This window comes from Hylobates moloch, unplaced genomic scaffold, assembly GCF_009828535.3.
Source record: "Hylobates moloch isolate HMO894 unplaced genomic scaffold, HMol_V3 SCAFFOLD_55, whole genome shotgun sequence".
Lineage (NCBI taxonomy): Eukaryota > Metazoa > Chordata > Mammalia > Primates > Hylobatidae > Hylobates > Hylobates moloch.
Window position 1 is genome coordinate 450,316 of NW_026652330.1, and position 20,825 is coordinate 471,140.

At 41.7% G+C, this 20,825-nt stretch overlaps 1 protein-coding gene across 4 annotated transcripts in view; it reads right to left on the reverse strand.

Annotated features, from left to right (window-relative positions):
- Positions 1-3,174: 3,174 nt before the first annotated feature.
- LOC116463725 (small vasohibin-binding protein) overlaps positions 3,175-20,825 on the reverse strand; it is a 65,259-nt gene continuing 47,608 nt past the window's right edge. For 2 of the 4 annotated variants that reach the window (XM_032146964.2, XM_058434818.1), the window contains 2 exons: positions 13,134-13,283; positions 3,175-3,628 (listed from right to left, as the gene is read on the reverse strand). In XM_032146964.2, coding sequence (XP_032002855.1) covers positions 3,542-3,628; positions 13,134-13,247 — 201 coding nt within the window. In that variant the 5' untranslated portion in view covers positions 13,248-13,283 and the 3' untranslated portion in view covers positions 3,175-3,541. Of the gene's footprint in view, positions 3,629-13,133; positions 13,309-13,888; positions 14,098-20,825 lie in introns of those variants that run through there. The other 2 variants (XM_032146962.2, XM_032146963.2) reach the window with 2 other exon arrangements.

A 20,825-nucleotide genomic window follows, 5' to 3' on the forward strand; every position in this document is an offset into this window, starting at 1 on the left:
TTAAAGGTGGAAAAAAAAAGAACAGGAAGGGGGAATACAAAGATGACCCATTGCTGTCTTGGTTCAGGCATCCTCTTGTATCTCGATTTTTTTTTTTTTTTTTACCACAACCCACAGTAAGGAGTAATTTTTACATCAAATGCAGTATACACATTGATGTGTATATAAGCCTAAAACAAAGTTTCATCAAACAATATCCTTACCACGTGGTAGTTTTGTTTGTTGTTTTGTTTTGAGTCTCACTCTGTCGCCCAGGCTGGAGTGCGGTGGCACGATCTCCACTCACTGCAAATTCCACCTCGCGAGTTCACGCCATTCTCCTGCCTCAGCCTCCTGTGCTGAGACCAGCTTGGTCGGGGAGACCCTAACCCAGCGGCACTAGAGGAATTAAAGACACACACACAGAAATATAGAGGTGTGAAGTGGGAAATCAGGGGTCTCACAGCCTTCACAGCTGACAGCTTCGAACAGAGATTTACCCACGTATTTATTAACAGCAAGCCAGTCATTAGCATTGTTTCTATAGATATTAAATTAACTAACAGTATCCCTTATAGGAAATGAAGGGATGGGCTGAATTAAAGGAATAGGTTGGGCTAGTTAACTGCAGCAGGAGCATGTCCTTAAGGCACAGATCACTCACACTATTGTTTGTTGCTTAAGAATGCCTTTAAGCGGTTTTCCACCCCTGGGCGGGCCAGGTGTTCCTTGCCCTCATTCCGGTAAACCCACAACCTTCCAGCGTGGGTGTTGTAACCATCATAACAAGTCACAGTGCTGCAGATTTTGTTTGTGGCCAGTTTTGGGGCCAGTTTATGGCCAGATTTTGGGGGGCTTGTTCCCAACACTCCTGAGTAGCTAGGACTACAGGCACCCACTACCACGCCCGACTAATTTTTTTTTTTGTATTTTTAGTAGAGACCGGGTTTCACCCTGTTAGCCAGAATGGCCTCGATTTCCTGACCTCGTGATCCGCCCGCCTCGGCCTCCCAACATGCTGGGATTACAGGCATGAGCCACTGCGCCCGGCCCCACATGTGGTATTTTCTAATTTATTTCATTAAAAAGAAAAGCTGGTCATAATTTACTAAACTGATTTTACAACCACTTGTGCCCTACTAGAGTGTTTCTCCACGACAAGAATATATCCAAGGCTGAGCGATGTTAATACAAGCAGTTCCCAACTAAGAATCTTTCCAGACAATGATAATGTCTTTCCTGGTTATGTGAAATCTGAAAACATTTCCCATGAAACAATCTGAAAGGTGTCTGGGAAGGGAAGTAACATTTTCTGAATGCTATGGTTTGAATATGTCCCCCAAAGTTCGTGTGTTAGAAATAATCCCCAATGCAACAGTGTTAAGAGGTGGAAACTTTAAGAGATGATTAGGTTATGAGGGCTCTGCCATCATGAATGATTAATGCTGTCTGTTATTGCTGGAGTAGTCTAGTTATCTTGGGAGTGGGTTCCTAATAAAAGGCTGAAGTTTGGCCGCCTCCTTCCTCCCTTGCCCTTTCACCTTCAGCCACAGGATGATGTAACAAGATGGCCCTCAGCAGATGTGGGCCCCTCCACCTTGGACATCCCAGCTTCCAGAACTGTAAGAAACCAATCTCTGTTCTTCATAAATTACCCAATCTAGGCCAGGTATGTTGGCTCATCCCTGTAATCCCAGTACTTTGCGAGGCTGAGGCGGGTAGATCACTTGAGCTAGGAGTTTGAGACCAGCCTGGGCAACAAAGTCAGACCTTGTCTCTACAAAAAAAATACAAAATTAGCATGTGTGGTGGTGCAAGCCTGTGGTCCCAGCTACCCAGGAGGCTGAGGTGGGAGGATGGCTTGAGCCAGAAAGCAAAGGGGCAGAGGTTGCAGTGAGTTGAGATCATGCCACTGCACTCTAGCCTGGGCAACACAGCCAGACCCTATCTCAAAAAACAAACCAACCAACCAACCCACAAAAACCAAACCCAATCTGAGGTTTTGTTATAACAGCACAAAGTGAACTAAGACACTGAGTATCTATTACATACATTATTTCTCAACAACACTCCTGAGAGGAAGAAAATATTCCATTATGTAGATAGGAAAAGTGCAGTTCAGAGAAGATAACTGGTAGTTGGGTACCCCAGGTCATTTGGCTCCAAAACTGCTCTTTTTAGCATATGACAGTATTTCTGTATGTTTACAGGGACAGCTGCCCCCAGCCCCCTACTTCTCTGAAAACACAAAACTCCATTCAACCAAATTTAGCAGGATGCTACAGAACCTAATTACCATTTGTGGCGATAATCTATGTAGAGATTATCCTTAATTATAACTTGGGCTCTAAAAACACATTCTCCACAGTGGTAGAATGTTTAACATCCCATTAACTCCCCAGTTTACTCCTAAAATATGCCAGAGCAATGGAAAAGTATTCTCAGTGACTTCAGAGGCAGCAGGGAGACAGGGACAGCTTGAGGTGTTTCCAGCATTTCCAGCTTAGAGGAAAGCAGGTGGCAGTGTCTGGCTCTTTGCCCCATCTGAGTGGTATTTTTTCAGCTCTCTTAAGTCCTCCTCCCCCTACTCCCAAGGAATTTCTGGAAATGAAATATCCTGGAAGAACAATCCCTTCTTTTGCTCAGCATTAAAACAACTCTACAGCTAAGCATTCAGGTATGAACTACCATTCTTGATACAAATGTCAGCAGCAGAAACAACCTTACATTTCTACACCTAAAAATGGCAGTTGAATGGTGGAGGGCTGGTGGCTGGTTTCTGAGGGACGTCTGAATATTTCCACCATAAATCCCTTTCTAGGTCTGATAAGCCACCAAAACAAAAAGCACCTGCACTCCCCTCTTGCTGTTAATGCAAGCCTGCTGCTAGCTCTCCACATCACCGGTGAGGGAATCCTAGCTTCAGGCCTCTAACCCTGACCAGTGACTCATCTGGGAATAAAGGGGTCACATATTTCTATCATCTGTGTGCCTACAAACTAGAGATCAGCAGGGTCCACAAAGTTTTAGCCCCAGGAAGAATGAAAACTGGAAGCAGTCATGTTCTTTCTCTCCTCTCTGCCAAGCTCCTGAAGGAGAGAGGGTGCCTTCTGCTCACCTCAACTTTTCTTACCTATTACATTACTTTGTACTCCATTTTCTACGGCTAGGCACTTGCTAAAGTATGAGCAAATGAACATTTTATTAGTATTTTATTTGTATTTTTGGAGAAGATATAGAGTTTCATGAGAAACACTGATTTTTCTCAAACAATAGAAAAAGTGTTTTGTGTGTGTGTGTGTGTGTGTGTGTGTTTTAAAAACCCAAAAAACAAAACCACTGTCTTAGAAGAAGAAAACAAGTCTCTTCAGCAGGCATGCGGCCAATTCAAATTGAAGGAACCAGTGAAGTACAAGTTACACACAGGAAGTGAGTTCAGATTTATCCACAAATGTCTTCTGGTCTAGTTCTGTAAGGCTCCAAATGGGCCATCTCAGCTTAAAACTGGCAACACCCTCTCAAACAAAGCTCTCAGGATCCCATCTGGTTTGAACCTGGGGCCTCATTCTCCAGGAGGCTGCATCTGTTTACAGAACTCATCAAACTGCTGCTGCTCCAGTTCTGTCATGACTCTGTTGAGGGCATAGATCTGAATGAGAGAAAGAGATACATCTGTTAGCAATGGAAGCAGCTGCACAACACATCTGACATAACAGGTGGTGCCTTCTGAAGATACCAGAATTTCACCAGTAGTGGTAATGCAGGGACAGTGCTCTGGGAATAGGAAAGTTAGATATTAGTTCCATCTGGAGAATCAAGAAAGCAGCAGTGATGCAGGTGGCTTGATTTGGTCTTTAAGGGATTAGTAGGATCCCTTAAGAAGAAAACAAGTCTCTTCAGCAAGCATGTGGCCAATTCAGATTGAGGAACCAGTGAAGTAGAAGTTACATATAGGAAGATCAGATTTATCCACAAATAATCTTCTGGTCTAGTTCTGTAAGGCTGCAAATTGGCCATCTCAGCTTAAAATCTATCATGGGACATGACAGGTGGTGGGGGAGGATATTATGTGTAAATAAATGTAATGGAAAAGTATAGAGTCTGTTCTGGAAACTTCAAGTATGCCAATATAAAGGATATTATAGAGTAGGGGTTGGGGAGCTGGAGAAAGCAAGAAAATTATGTTGGGGTCTTAAATGTCATGCCAAGGAATCTGGATTTTATCTGGCAGATTCTGGAGAGCCAGCAAAGATAAGTGTGCAGGCGAGCAATGTGAATATATATATAGTATATATATATACTGTGTATAGTACATATAGTTTATATAAGTTATAAGTAGAGTATATAATATATAAGTATATATATAGCTTATATATACTAATATATATACACTATACTTGCAAACCTCTGACATGACAGATCCTCCCGCCTCAGCCTCCCAAAATGTATACATATATATAATAATGGTATATATACTGTATAGTATATATAGCTCTATAGTGTATATAGCTTATATATATACTGTATATATATACTATATACACTATAGAGCTATATATACTAATAGTGTATATATACTATATATAGTATATGGTATACTTGCAAACCTCTGACATGACAGACTCTCCCACCTTGGCCTCCCAAAGTATATACTACTAATAGTATATATACTATATAGTATATATAGCCTATATCTATAAGCCTATATATATAGATATATATATATACATACATAGCTTATATATAAGCTATGTATGTATATATAGCTTATATATAAGCTATGTATGTGTATATATATGCTATATATATATATTTCAGACAGAGTCTTGCTCTGTTGTCCAGGCTGCAGTGCAGTGGCGTGATCTCAGCTCACTGCAACCTCTGCCTCCCAAGTTCAAGCAATTCTCCTGCATCAGCCTCCCAAGTAGCTGGGATTACAGGTGCCTGCCACCAAACCCGGCTAAGTTTTGTATTTTTAGTAGAGACAAGGTTTCACCATGTTGACCAGACTGGTCTCCAACTCCTGGCCTCATGTGATCCTCCCGCCTCAGCCTCCCAAAGTGCTGGGATTACAGGCGTGAGCCACTGTGCCCAGCCATAAGCAATGTGATTCTATCTGTGCTTTTAGGAGGCATCTGTTACAACAGTCCAGAAAGGAGGTCGTGGGAATATCGTCTACAGCAGGCAGTGGTGCTGGAAAGATGGCAAGAGACATCCTCAGGTGAAAGGCAGGGTAACTACACCTTATTCCTCATCTTTCTTTATCCTTAATTAATCCACCCACTAAGAACAGAAACAGATCACAAAACTTCCTAATTTGTAGAAGAAAAAAATGAAAGACAGAGAGTGTGTGTGTGTAGACGAGCTATAACTTGATTAACTGAAAAGACAAGGAAGGGGGAAAAAATGAAAACTCAGAAGTGGGACAAAGAGAAAATACAAAATAAGAGCAGAAACGAATGAAAAAGCAACCAAACCTACAATAGAGAGGATCACCAAGACTGCAAGATGGTTCTTTGAAAATACTAAAAAAAACCTTGCAAACCTCTGACATGACAGATCAACATAAAAGGGAGTGGGCACAAATAAACATCATTAGGAACTAGAAAGAAGACTTAACTACTGACATAACAGAAATGAAAATGAAACATATGAACTCCATGCCAACACATTTGACAACCTAAATGAAACAAGTTCCTAGGAAAAGTAAAATGATCCAAACTGACTGGAAAGCTTAAATGATTCCTGCCATCTTTAAGAAAAATGGAATTCTACACAGTGATGAAAATAGTTACTAACACTACCGCAAATGATTCTTGAAACACAGAATGTGGCTGATGAAACTGGTAAATTTTATGTATATTTTACCATAATAAAAATAAATAAACTTGAATGGTTAAAAAAATGCTGAGTGAAGACAGCCAGTCATGGTAACATATATGAAAGTTCAGAAACATGCAAAACAATATATTGTTACACTACAAAATATTTAGAGGTACACAGACAGTAAATTAACGTAGAACAGCAAGAGTAATCCCAGCACTTTGGGAGGCCGAGGCGGGCGGATCACGAGGTCAGGAGATGGAGACCATCCTGGCTAACACGGTGAAACCTCGTCTCTACTAAAAATACAAAAAAATTAGCCGGGCGTGTTGGTGGGCGCCTGTAGTCCCAGCTACTCGGGAGGCTGAGGCAGGAGAATGGCGTGAACCCGGGAGGCGGAGCTTGCAGTGAGCCGAGATGCGCCACTGCACTCCAGCCTGGGGGACAGAGCAAGACTCCGTCTCAAAAAAAAAAAAAAAAAAAAGAATGATTAGCATAAAATACAGCAAAGAGAGTACTGCTGGTGGGAAGGGTGAGGTACATGACCAGGAAAGGGGTACACAAAGCTTCCCAGTTACTGGTCATGTTCTATAGTTGGGTGTTTTATTCTTAAGCCCCACACACATTATATAAATATATTTTTAACACACACACACACACACACACACACATTTTTTTGTGAGCAGAGTCTTGCTCTGTCACCAGGCTGGAGTGCAGTGACCCGATCTCAGCTCATTGCGCCCTCCGCCTCCTGGTTCAAGCAATTCCCTTGCCTCAGCCTCCTGAGTAGCTGGGACTACAGGCGTGCACCACCACGCCTGGCTAATTTTTTGTATTTTAATAGAGACGAGATTTCACGATGTTGGCCAGGATGGTCTTGATCTCCTGACCTTGTGATCTGCCCGCTTTGGCCTCCCAAAGTGCTGGGATTACAGGTGAGAGCCACTGTGCCCGGGCCCACATATATACATATATATTTGAAAACGTCCGCTTGCTTCATTCAGTAAGTATTTACTGAGCATTTGTAATCTGCACATTACTGTGCTAGGGACTGAGACGCAAATTAAATAGCTTCTCAGAGACCTCCAGATCAAGGAGGCAAGATGGTAGGAGAAAGAGGAGACTCACAATGGGTCAGGGTGTCCAGGCCAAAGAATGACTCTCAGTCAAGAAGGCAACGGACCCTACAAGTGTCAAACGGTGCTTCCACTGCCAATGTGCCTTCCCTTCCCATTCACCTCCCACATCTCTCCTTCTGGAATCTAACTTTCTTCACTTCTAACTTTCTGGAATCTGCCATCTGCAGAATTGAATAGAAACTGTCTCTTCCTCCCCACAATCTAACTTTCTGGAATCTGGCATCTTCACATCTAACTTTCTGGAATCTGGCATCTGCAGAATTGAATAGAAACTGTCTCTTCCTCCCCACAAAGGGTCTTGTTGCATTACATTCCAGGCAATAAAGATTAAAAACAAACAAAAAACAGGATGGGTGCAGCGGCTCACACGTGTAATCCCAGCACTTTGGGTGGCTGAGGTGTGCGGATCACTTGAGGTCAGGAGTTCGAGACCAGCCTGACCAACATGGTGAAAATCCATCTCTACTAAAAATACAAAATTAGCCAGGCATGGTGGCGGGTGCCTGTAATCCCAGCTACTCGGGAGGCTGATACAGGAGAATTGCTTGAACCTGGGAGGCAGAGGTTGCACTGAGTCGAGATTGTGCCACTGCACTCCAGCCTGGGTGACAGAGTGAGACTCCGTCTCAAAACAAAACAAAAACACCAACCAACCAAACAGAAAAAAACAGCAAGGCAGCTGTAGGGGGGCAAGGCAAAAAACAACAGACAAAGGTCAGAAGATGTTTAGACCACAGGCCTGCCCCTCTTTAACTACAGGACTCTACTCACATCACTTTAAAGTGAGGATAATACTGCCTACCTCACAAGGCCATATATTTGACATATCGGATTAACCAAGGTTAAATGGGAGTCACAATAACTCCTGCTTTGGAGCCCTGGTGTGAGGACTACATGTGGCTATGCATGTGTAGGCTTGGATCGGTCCTAGCACATCTCAAGAGCTCCATGGGGCCAGCTGCTGCTTGAGTGCAGCAACGTTGCATTTCAGCAGGTCAACAGGAACTCAGCAGTTGTTCAATTTAGGGTCCACACAATAAGAGCAGGCTGCCTGCTTGGAAACACAAGATTATTCCTGATCATAATCACTGCTATTTATCAAATGCTTCCTCTGCCAAGTACTGCACTACAGGCTTTACACGTGGTATTTCTATTCCTTTTAATGGTCTTCTGAGGTAGATGTTCTCCTCATTTTACCAAGGAGGAACTGATGAACTGGGGGTTCGGAGAGGTTAAGTATCTTGTCCAACGTCACATGGAAAGAACTGGGATTTATGGAGGAGCTGAGATTTGAAGTCAGACAAATAAATTTAACCTGTAGAACTTTACAGAAGGGTGTCAATAAGGGCATGAACAATGTCCTCAACATCTATCCTTACAATATGCACAGAGGACAGTTTCATAGGGCTGTTTTTTTTTTAAAAAACTGATTTTAACATAATTACAATGTGTACAGACAACTAAGAATAGAGAAAAACCCCAAATTAATATTTTAACAAGTTACAAGCTGTTACTAAAGACAATATCCTTGGATTAAAAAAAAAAAAGAGTCCCACAGAGGAAGTCTCTCATTCAACCTAGCAGTTTAATCAATCTTTTTTAATAAATCCAGCACATTACAGTGGTATAAATTTATCTTTCTTAACACGCCACATAAAAACATGTGTGCCCTCTCCTACATTTAATCATTAGTAGTCTCTAAAATGGTAAAATAAATTGCATTTACATTAGCAAATGAAAGCGCAAAATTTGTACAGCTAGGCTCAGCAGCAAAAGTGAAGAATAAGAATGAAAGGTGAAAAGCTGGCGGATGCCATGCGGAGCGAGGACTTCCATGAAGGTCCGTGCCCTGCGGCCAAACACAGTCAACACACCACCATTTTCTTGTTGCTCTTAAATGAGCAAAACCAAATTTCTTTTTTATTTAATGAAATATTAAATCTTTATTTCCCCCTAACATAATTTGTGATCAAGTAGGACAGAGGTAAGTCCCACCATCACTGGGGACAGTAGCAACATACAGACTTCAGAAACAGCCTTGAATCATCAGTAACATCCTCCCCTGGTAACATTAGAAGGAATGCATCTAATGACAAATTTGCAATGTTGTCACATTGTTCTAATTTATTTGATTAGTTTATCTGGAAAAACTTTATTTAAGACAACAGTAAACTATTTTCTTGCTCTGAAAAAATAATGTTTTTTCACATTTTAAAACCTTTTAATATGCTTTGGCAAAAGTAGTTGCAAGAATGTGACAGCTGGGTTTGCAGAATGTCCATGTACAAGTTTGTATTTATAAGAAACTGGTAATCTGCCTATAATTTGCCTCTACAAATAGAGCTCTTTACAATAATATTTTTTAAAAAACAGGCTTAAACTTTTTCCCTATTCATTCTACTTGTAGCAAAGAGGTACTTACTTTTCAAGTATTACATGGTAAAAGGCAAGTTTTTTTTGCCAATTTTAAGCTGTTAAGCTTTAAGACCAAACTATTTATGTGAAAAAAAATCATGCCTAGTCAATCCTAGTCAATCATTTTATAGCCAAATGCTCTTGTCTTTTAAATAATGCAGAAAAATACTAATTTGCTAAGAAGGAGCACACTGGAAAAAGCCATTTTAAAGTACTGAAGAATGAGGAGTATTTTTTTTCTACTGATGAAAATTATTAGGAAAGCTATCCTGTCTGTTGTCTTTAGCTAGTTTAAATAAATCTTTTCAAAATGATGGTCAAGAAATCTTTAGAAAACTGGAAGAGGGGATGCTCTTTTATAGCATGAAAGGAATTCCATTAATTATAGAAATTCTCATTAAATTTTGAGTTTGGTTCTTCAGAAAAAATACGCATTTAACTTCCGCAGTCTGTTGTGTTTGAACACCATCTACCTGAGACAGGGGCCCAAGCGTCCCTTCATCATCAAAGGCCAAAACTGGATTCAAAGGAATTTCTGGGCTCTTACTGTTAGTGACATCTAATCTGGATGGTTTCGATCCAATGGGTAAATTTATAATTTCTTCAAAATTTTGATTCTGAACAGAGATACTCCATTTTCATTTGGTTTTCCAAATTGGGGGTGCTCTCCACAGTCACTTTTGATAGGTGTGAGGTAACCACATTTGGGCTGGCAACTGGTTCTCCATTTCCCAGAGCAGTTGCTGTACACAGAAGTGTAGATAGCTCTGTTGCTCCAGTGAGAGCTCCCTTGGCTGTATCGCCATTTCTCTGGTCAATGGTTTTCTTATCTGTAGCTTCTGTTCTCCTGCTTCAGGGCTGTTTCTTATAGCAACCCTCATACTGTTCACCAAAGCACAATGCACATCATCTGAGGACCCGGATCCAGGTGGGAATGGGAAGGTAAAGGACCACAGCTCTCAGGTGGTCTGCCTTAACCCAAAGGTAGATTTCAGTTTACAGATTAACTTCAAATGCACTAGTAAGTTTACTTATTATGTTTACTGCCTCCCCTTGCTGGAATGCAAGATCCATGAAGGCAAGGATTCTTTTCTGCTTTGTCATCATGTGACTCAAATTCCTAGAACAGTGCCTGGCACATACTAGCAGTTCAATTTTTTTTTTTTTTTTTTTTTAGACAGAGTCTAGCTCTGTCGCCCAGGCTAGAGTGCAGTGGCACAATCTCGGCAACCTCCGTCTCCTGGATTCAAGCAATTCTCCTGCCTCAGCCTCCCGAGTAGCTGGGACTACAGGCGCACGCCACCATACCCAGGTAATTTTTAGTAGAAACAGGGTTTCACCATGTTGGCCAGGATGGTCTCAATCTCTTGATCTCATGATCCGCCTGCCTCGGACTCCCAAAGTGCTGTGATTACAGGCGTGAGCCACTGCACCTGGCCAATATTTAATGAATGAATCAGATTAACAAAAATTAAAAGTTGACAATATCGGCTGAGTGCAGTGGCTCACGTCTATAATCCCAGCACTTTGGGAGGCCAAGGCGGTGGTGCACGCCTGTAATCCCAGCTACTCAGGAGGCTGAGGCAGGAGAATTGCTTGCACCCGGGAGGCAGAGGTTGCAGTGAACTGAGATCACGCCACTGCACTCCAGCCTGGGTGACAGAGCAAGACTCCATCTCAAAAAAAAGAGACTCATCATCAGTGAAATGCAAATCAAAACCACAATGAGATACCATCTCACACCAGTTAGAATGGCGATCATTAAAAGTCAGGAAACAACAGGTGCTGGAGAGGATGTGGAGAAATAGGAACACTTTTACACTGTTGGTGGGACTGTAAACTAGTTCAACCATTATGGAAGACAATGTGGTGATTCCTCAAGGATCTAGAACTAGAAATACCATTTGACCCAGCCATCCCATTACTGGGTATATACCCAAAGGATTATAAATCATACTGCTATAAAGGCACATGCACACGTATGTTTATTGCAGCACTATTCACAATAGCAAAGACTTGGAACCAACCCAAATGTCCATCAATGATAGACTGGATTAAGAAAATGTGGCACATATACACCATGGAATACTATGCAGCCATAAAAAAGGATGAGTTCATGTCCTTTGTAGGGACATGGATGAAGCTGGAAACCATCATTCTCAGCAAACTATCGTAAGAACAAAAAACCAAACACCACATGTTCTCACTCATAGGTGGGAACTGAACAATGAGAACACTTGGACATAGGAAGGGGAACATCACACACCAGGGCCTGTTGTGGGGTAGGGGGAGGGGGGAGGGAAAGCATTAGGAGATATACCTAATGTAAATGACAAGTTAATGGGTGCAGCACACCAACATGGCACACGTATACGTATGTAACAAACCTGCATGTTATGCACATGTACCCTAGAACTTAAAGTATAATAAAAAATAAAAATAAAAAATAAAAAGAGACTCCATCTCAAAAAAAAAAAAAAGCAATGTGGCAATGTCTAGTAAAATTGAGAATGTACCCAGTAATTTTTCTAGTTAAATACCCTATAGAAATTCTAAGGCAGGTGCCAAAGGAGACACCTAAAAGCTTTTCACTACAGCAATGTTTGTAATAGCAAAAAATACTATAAATAATTTAAATGTGCATCCCTGTAAGAATGAATAAATATACTAAGTAAAATGGATGCATAAAATAGACTATTATAAAAATTAATGAGAATAAACTAGATTCTTATATTGGCATGAATAGTTCTAACAAACATAATGTAAGCAAAATGCAAAATAAAATGCAGGAATATTAATGTAAAAATTTAAAATACTATTGTATATTGTTCAAGGATATCTATTAACATATTTGAATGTAAAAGTGTAAAAAAAGGCCGGGCGCGGTGGCTCACGCTTGTAATCCCAGCACTTTGGGAGGCCGAGGCGGGCGAATCACGAGGTCAGGAGATCGAGACCATGGTGAAACCCCGTCTCTACTAAAAATACAAAAAATTAGCTAGGCGTGGTGGCGGACGCCTGTAGTCCCAGCTACTCGGAGAGGCTGAGGCAGGAGAATGGCATGAACCCGGGAGGCGGAGCTTACAGTGAGCCGAGATTGCGCCGCTGCACTCCAGCCTGGGCGACAGAGCGAGACTCCGTCTCAAAAAAAAAAAAAAAAAAAAGTAGTTGTCCATGGGGAGGTAAAAGGATGTAAGACAGGAAATGAACAAAGCAGACAAACAAAACAAAGAGGGAAAAAGAGAACAAGATTTTCCCTGACATTAAATACTAAAATAAAATACTCATGTCTGTATGTGGCTCAATATTGGCAGAGTAAAGTTTAAAGCTTTTTATTCTCAAGTTGATTGTAATCGTTGAGAGAACAAAGGAACGCACTGGTGAGTTTAAAGCTTGGGCCTCTACCTGGCATGAGTAGCTACTTTCCGCACCAAATCCAGAACATCTATACTGGGGGTGTCTGACACTTGCGTGCTCTCTCTCATTCTGACCCCTTCTTTCTCCTTACATATCATTTTTTTTCCTTTCTTCCTTCCCTTGGGTCTCTACAACAAAAGCTCCGCACCAGACTGGGGTTCTGACACTAACTTGGCATGTGATTCTGGGCTGCCACCTCACCATTCTGAACCTCAGTGTTCTCCCTTCTAAATCTGGGAGAACACCCATCCTGCCTGGAGGCAAGTAGGGCTCGCTGGCAGTTCTCCTTTCTGCTGTTTCTCTACTCCAGTATCATCACCAGCAGACTACAGGCATACAGAGCCTCCGCCTTAATCTCACCTCTGCTCTTTGTCTCTGCTTCAGCTCCTGCTGGGCTGATTTCTGTTTGGCCTTCTCAACTCTGCTGACAGATTCTTTAACTTTGGTTTTTTCTTTACGTGCAGGTGGATCCATGGCTTGACTTCTGGATATTTCTTAGGAGGCTCTGATCTGGGTGGTACACAAAGAGGCGGATCTTAAAAACAAAACAAAAAATACCCTGCCAGTTACTCCTCTAATCCTTTAGCTCCGCCCCATCCTTTGCCAGGTGAGGCAGAGTGGTCTGGTGGCAAGGGCGCTGGATGTGGCGGAGTAGGAACCGAGTCCCAACGCCACAACCTCGCTGGGTGTCCCTGGACAAGTCTCCTCCCCACTCTGAGCCTTAGTTTTCTGTCTGCAAAATGGGTTAACAGTGTCTTCCTGGCCTCCCTCCAGGAGCTGCTGTGTGCGGGTGAAATGCGAAGTCCCCTGTGAAAGCGTTGCCCACTCTGCGGCGTGCGGCACCCAGCGCGGAACCGTCCTAATGGGACGCTGAGACCCAGAGGGCGCCCAGGGTTTTCCCACCGCGGCCGGCCTAACTCTGCCGCAGCAGCGGCTCCTCAGGTCAGGGGGCCGGGCCCCATCGCCAGCCGGGCCCGCCCCCCAACGCCCGGCCCCCGACCCCGCCCCGGCCCGCCCGGCCCCAGGGGGCGGCCCCCGCCTCCTGCCCTCTTCTCTCTCCTGGAGGAAAATGGCGGCCGCTGGAGCCGCCGACCGAGGGGCTTGGGAGTCTGTACCTTTCCCGACCGGGCCGCTGGAAGTTGGAGCCTCCGCCAAGTCGCAGACAACGCCTCCGGGAGGGTAATCCTCGCCTTCTCCGCACCACTGGACCCAGCGCTGCGCGCCCGCCGCCCCTTGTCCTGGGCGGGGCCGCGCGCCGGGGGGAGGGGCGGAGGGCCGAGCGCCAGGAGGCTTCCACACACAGGAGCGGCCGCGCGTGCGCAGAGAGGATGTCTGGAAAACCGCGTAGAGGGCGGGGCGGGGCAAGCCGGTGCCGGGGCGGGGCAGGGGCGGAGCCACGTCGGGGTGGGTGGTGTTTACGGCTAACAAAAGCTTTTTCCCGTTATATTTTCTGCAACAGCTACTAGGTTTTAGAGGGTGAGATCTGAATCCTGGAATTGGAATTGCTCAGAATTCGAATTCCAAGCTTCAATTTCTTAATTCGAAAAGTGGGGATTGATGATTGCCACCTTCTTCATGAGTTTATTGGGAGGATCAAGTGAGATCCCGTTTGCCACAGTGCTTTGAAAAAGGAACCCTTGACAGAAGTACCAATAGCCAGTATAAATACAGAGAACATTCACGTTCAACTGATTACCGAGGAGATGTAAATTAAAATAGCTGGCTGTAATTTTCCATGTATTACATTAGCAAGGATTGACAAAAATGATAATAGTTACCTTACATTTGGGCTTACTATATTCCAGGCACTGTTCTTACAGCTTCACATTTATTAACTAATTCCTCATAATAAGTGTGTATAATATATACGTGTATATTATTATCTCCATTTACACATAAGGGAACAGAAGCACTGAAAAGTTAAGTGAGTTGTCCCGGGTCACACAGCTCCTAAGTGCTGGAGCAAGTATTTCAGCCAGGATTCTCATAGGACAATGGCCTTATCCAAAGTAAAATCCTGTTTGGGTCCACTATTTGTTCCTCGATCAAACTGGCAGGAATTGAAACAACTGATAGATGCTAAGCAAGCAATGAACTCAGCCCAGATGGACACATGCTTCCAGTCAAACTGTAAATCGTTAACAGCCTTTCTGGAGGTCAGTGTAGTGCTAGGTATCAAAAGCCTTAAAAGTGAGCACAACCCCCCAAAAAGACAAATACTGCATGTTTCCATTCGTATGAAGTATCTAAAGCAATCAAAGTCTAAGAAACAGAAAGTAGAATGGTGATTGTCAGTGGCTAGGAGAGAGGGAAAAGAGGAATTGTTTAAAGGGTATAGAATTTTAGGTGTGTAAGGTGAAAAAGTTCTAGAGATCTGCTGCACAATGTTTATTTTATATTTATTTAATTTTTAAAAAATAGATGGGGTCTTGCTCTGTCACCCAGGCTGGAGTGCAGTAGTGCGATCATAACTCACTGTAACCTGGGCTCAAGCAATCCTCCCACCTCAGCCTCCAAAGTATCTGGGACTACAGGTACACACCATCAGGCCTGGCTAATTTTTTAAGAATTTTTTGTAGAGATGGAGTCTCACTATGTTTCCCAGGGTGATCTGGAAATCCTGGGCTCAAGTGATCCTCCTGCCTCAGCCTCCCAGAGTGCTGGGATTACAGATGTGAGCAATTGCGCCCAGCTTTTCCAAAATTTCTACAGTAAACATTTATACTTTAGAGGAAAATATATTTATATTTTATATTATATTATATAAATATATATTATATTTAGAGGAAAATATAATTATAATCAGAGGAAAGTACAATAAATGTTTTTAAAAACCCTATACAAATACTGATTTGATTATTATTAATAAAAGTAACCAAGTCAGAGTCTATTTCAGAAATTTTGATGTAGTACTGGTATTTTACATTTGTGTCACATGGTATGGTTTATAACGTTCATATAAGCAATGAACTAGATTACAGCTGGAGACAGGGCAGGACCTTTAGAAGCCAGGTAAATGCAGACCAACTATAGGGAATGGAGGAGTGGAAAGCCACATGGAAGACTGGAAAAGTAGTGGTGCCATTGAGCCACTGCTGAAAGTGGAGAAGGTGTGATGAGTTGGTTTGGGAAAGGGTGAGGAAGAGGATAAGTTAGGAGTGTGTGTGTGTGTGTGTGTGCGCGCGCGCGCTCGCGTGCGCAAGAAAGAGGGACCGAGAGAAAGAGCTAGATTACGCTTCAAATGGCAATAGGCAAGAAGAATTGTCCAGTGAGCAATTACAAGATTCCAGAAAAGCACAGAACTGGAGATACCAGTCTGGGATTCTACATTCTTTATTGGGAAAGTGAAGGTTGGAGGCAGGAGGGAGTGAACGTTGAGGCTGAACACTATCAAAGTCCCCTCTCTATTCTTTCCATGAGTTTATGCTTTGTCTGTCTCTTTTGTGTCTACCAGTGGACTCTTGGCCAGGCTGCAGAATTTCCTGGTTTGTTGAATGACTAGCAAGAGTTTATAGTAATATAACTAGAATATTTTTACAGTTGAGGTATATACTACACTAAGATTATATTCACTTTATTGAATAACATTTTTTCTAGAGTCAAAAAATTATCTATTTTTATTTGCTTAATGATCTATGCATCCATTGTTTATTTTTTATTTTTAGAGATGGGCTCAAGTGATCCTCCCGCTTCAGCCCCTCAGTGGCTGGTACTACAGATGTGAGGCACCATACCCAGCTATCTATGCATCTATTGTTAACTCCTTCACAAACTCTCCATTAGAGCTATAAAATATCTCTTGATCTGGTCACATGAACCAGGTCATTTACTAGTGTCTTTTTTTTTTTCTTGGCAACATCCCTCCTTAGACTCATCCTCTCTTTGCTCCAAACTCCTCTGCTTAGCCTTGCTTCACAGCTCTTGTCCTAGGATTAGGAACCTAACCACATTCTGGGGATTCTCTTCTTGTTTCTCCTGTGCCAAATCCCCTGCTCTCTGGATCTTATGTTTTTCCATTCTTGGTTTATTCTCTCGTTTTGGAGGAGTATGTTCTCCACTAACTCCCCAGAAAGGGTTCATGGAAGGTAAATTTTTGAGTCCTTGCTTGTCAAAAATGGCTTTATTTTCTTTCATCCTTGAGTGACAGATTTCCATGTTGGAAATTATTTTCCCTCAGAAGTTTAACGGCATTGATTCATTGTCATCTAGCTTCTCATGTGGCTAGTCTTGAGGAGACTGATTTATTCTGACTTGTGTTACTTTCCATATATTTTGTTTGTTAATTTGTTAATTTGTTTAGGATATTTTTTCCTTTATCCTTGATGTTTTGAACGTTCATAATAAACTGTCCTATAAGTATTTTTCATTCATTATACTAAGCACTTGGTGGCCCCTTGCAATTGGGAAACAAAGTCTTCAATTCTGGGAAACGTTCTCTGTGATCAGTTTCTCTCTCTCTCTTTTTTTTAAACAAATAGAGACAGGGTCTCCCTATGTTGGCCAGGCTGGTCTTGAACTCCTGGCTTCAAGTGATCCTCCTGCCTCAGCCTCCCAAAGTACTCAGATTACAGGCATGAGCTGCCGCACCCAGCCAGTTTCCCTGTTTTTAAATTTTTCTTCATGTTCCATTTCCTGGTTTTGTTTATTCTACTTTACAAGAGATTTTCCTGAGCTGTATCCCCTGCTTCTTCTATTGAATTTTTTCATTTCTGCTACAAAAATGTTAATTTCCAAGAGTTTTTGTTTGATCCCCGACTTTCCTTTTTGGTAGCCTCTTGCTCTCATGTTGTGGATTCAGGATCTTCTCTTATTTCATGTTTCTGAGGATTCCAATTGTAATTTTCTGCTGTTTTCTTCTGCTTCCTAGATCGTCTCTGTCGTTTATTTTGGTCTCTGGCTTTCAAGTTGGAGTTTATCCTCAGACACTAACAGCTACCATTGAGTATCAGCCCCTATTTTAAGTATTTTGCATGTTTTAGCTAATTTAATCCTTGCAACAACCCCGGGAAGTAGAGCCAGGCCCTGGTCCCTCCCATCCCAAGCCTGGAAGGTTCTTAGTTGAGAATCATCTTTCTTCTTGCTGATGTCAAGGGTTGATGTCAGGAACCCTTTATCTGATGTTTCCCCCAATCCTGCCTCCCTCTGCAGGCACCTGGGTTAGAGTTCAGTTTTTCCTAGATCTATTACTAGTGAGCCCTCTGCTTTCCTTCATTAAAAAAATGTATTGACATCTCTATTGCACAGTTACTTACTGTCCTGTTCTCTTTGTCCTTATAGGCTTTTCCTTTTGCACTCCAAGATTGTCGTTTTAGATCATTTTGGGAGGTAACAGAGATAAGCATTTGTGTTCAATGAGACATGTTTAATTAACTGGAAATCCAGAGCTCTCTCTTTTTAAGTCAGGAAGCATATAGACCAAAAAAATTACACTAATTATTACTAGATTCTGAGATTACGATTATGAGTGATATCTTTATCTATGTCTGTATCTATTTTTCTCACTGGTAGAGTTAGAAGTCTAAAAAGAACATTTCAGATAAACTCATTTTATGATGTGATTTAGACTATCTGATAAAATGCTTCTGGAGAAAGCAGTAAAAATATTAATTATGACAAGTTATAAATTGGTACAATTACTTTGGAAAACAATTTAGTATCATCTATAACCTGGCAATACCACTTCTAGGTATATATTCTGAGAAATGCTTTACATTTAAAAATTATTGAGGACCTCAGAGAGCTTCAGTTTATATGAGTTATATTTTTTGAAATTTTCCATATTAAAAATTAAAACTGACTGGGTGTGGTGGCTTATGCCCGTAATCCAGCATTTTGGGAGGCCAAGGTGCGAGGATCACTTTAGGCCAGGAGTTTGAGACCAGCCTGGGCAACATAGTAAGATCCCATCTCTACAAAAAAGTTTTTAAAAATAGCTGGGCTTGGTGGCATGCACCTGTAGTCCTAGCTACTAGGGAGGCTGAGGCAAGAGGATCACTTGAGCCTAGGAGTTCAAGGCTGCAGTGAGCTATGATTGTGCCTTTGCACTCCAGCCTGGGCAACAGAGCTAGACCCTAGTTCTAAAAAAAAAAAAAAAAGAAAACTAAGAAAAATTAAATATAATTATTACTTCCTTTAAAAATAAAAATAATAAATTACATAACAACAAAACATATATTTATGAAAAGCAACTTTTTTGAAACAAAAATATTACTGAGAAGAGTGGCACTGCCTTATATTTATATAAATCTTTTCTAAAAAATTAATTAATTTTTTTTTTTTTTAGACGAAGTCTCACTCTTTAACCCAGGCTGGAGTGTGGTGGTGTGATCTCGGCTCACTGCAACCTCCACCTCCCAGGTTCAAGCAATTCTTGTGCCTCGGCCTCCTGAGTAGCTGGGATTATAAGTGTGTGCCACCACGCCTGGGTAATTTTTGTATTTTTAGTAGAGACAGGATTTCGCAGTGTTGGCCAGGATGGTCTTGAACTCCTGACCTCAGGTGACCCGCCTGGCTCAGCCTCCCAAAGTGCTGGGATTACAGGCGTGAGCCACCACGCCCGGCCCTAATTAATTTTTAATTGACACATATGGTACATATTTATGGGGTATAGAGTAATATTTTGATACATGCAATGTGTAGTGATCCGATCAGGGTAATTAGCATATTCATCTGAAACACTGATCATTTCTGTGTTTTGGGGACATTCAATATCCTTTCTTCTTTATTTGAAACTACATACTATATTATCGTTAACTATGGTCATCCTACAGTGCTATAAGACACTAGGAGTTGTCCTACCTAGCTGTAATTTTGTGTTATTGAACAAATCTCTCCCTATCCTCCCCTCCCCTCTCCAGCCTCTAGTAACCTCTGTTCTGCTTTTCACTTCTGTGAGATTAACTTTTTCTTTTTTTTTAACATCTAACTATGAGTGAGAACATGTGGTGTTTAACTTTCTGGGCCTGGCTTATTTCACTTAACCTACTGTTTTCTAGTTCCATCCATGTCACTTTGAATGGCGGGATTTTATTCTTTTTAATGGCTATAAATATTTCAGATGTCTGGCTTAATAGAAGACAGCTGTATTCTCAAGCCGGCTATGTCTTTCAATCTGCTGCAGTATGTTTTGTGGTTGAAGTGTACGCAATTGGAAAAGGAGCATTTCAATAGCTTTTTCAGATAATCGTGGATATTCTTTGATAAGACACCAAAACTCAGCAAGTGGTAGTTTTTTAAAGCTTAGTTGTGACATGAAATCTGAAACCATAGCAATGACCTTTTTATACTCTATTACAGCAACACTCACAGTTTTTTCTTGCATTTTGAATGAATGTTTTACCCATGCAGGGTTTTGTCAACACACCCATTGGTCATTTGGAAATTGCTGAGTCACTGAGTTATGCAGATCTTCTAAATGTTGACACATTTCATTATACAACATCAAAAAATCACATTTATTAATACCAATACCAATCTCATCAGAAAAGCCTTTTGCTGTTGTGAGGGTATCAAGCTCATAACAGCAGATAAAAATTTTCCAAAATTCTAATTTCCGCTCAAAAGATTGAATGTTCTCATTGACAACAAAAACACTGTCAGTTGCTTTTCCTGAAGTGACAGGTGCACTTTATTCATTTTGGAGAAAATGCCTGCCAAATACCCAAGTCTGAATAATTGTACTTTGTCTTTCAGCTGTACTTTCAGGTAAGAATGGTGCTCCATGAGTCAAGCGATTACTTCAGCTCACAACCCAATCACTTAAGGTTTTTTCCTCGAGAAAGTCATCATACTTTGATATGCAGCATAACTGTTTATGTATCCTTCCCATTTTGTCACACAAAGTATTAAAAAGATGTGTATCTAAGAGTTGAAATTTAATAAAATTTGTAACTTCTCCTACAGTTTGGTGCCCCTTCCTGATTTGTGCTGGCTGTTTTACCCACTGTTGCTTTTGCAGTGTCCTTGAAAATGTGAATACCGTGCAAAAGGCAAATAATGTCTTTATTATGATGAATATAGTTTTAACCTAGATGATAGGGCCTCAGGGACTTC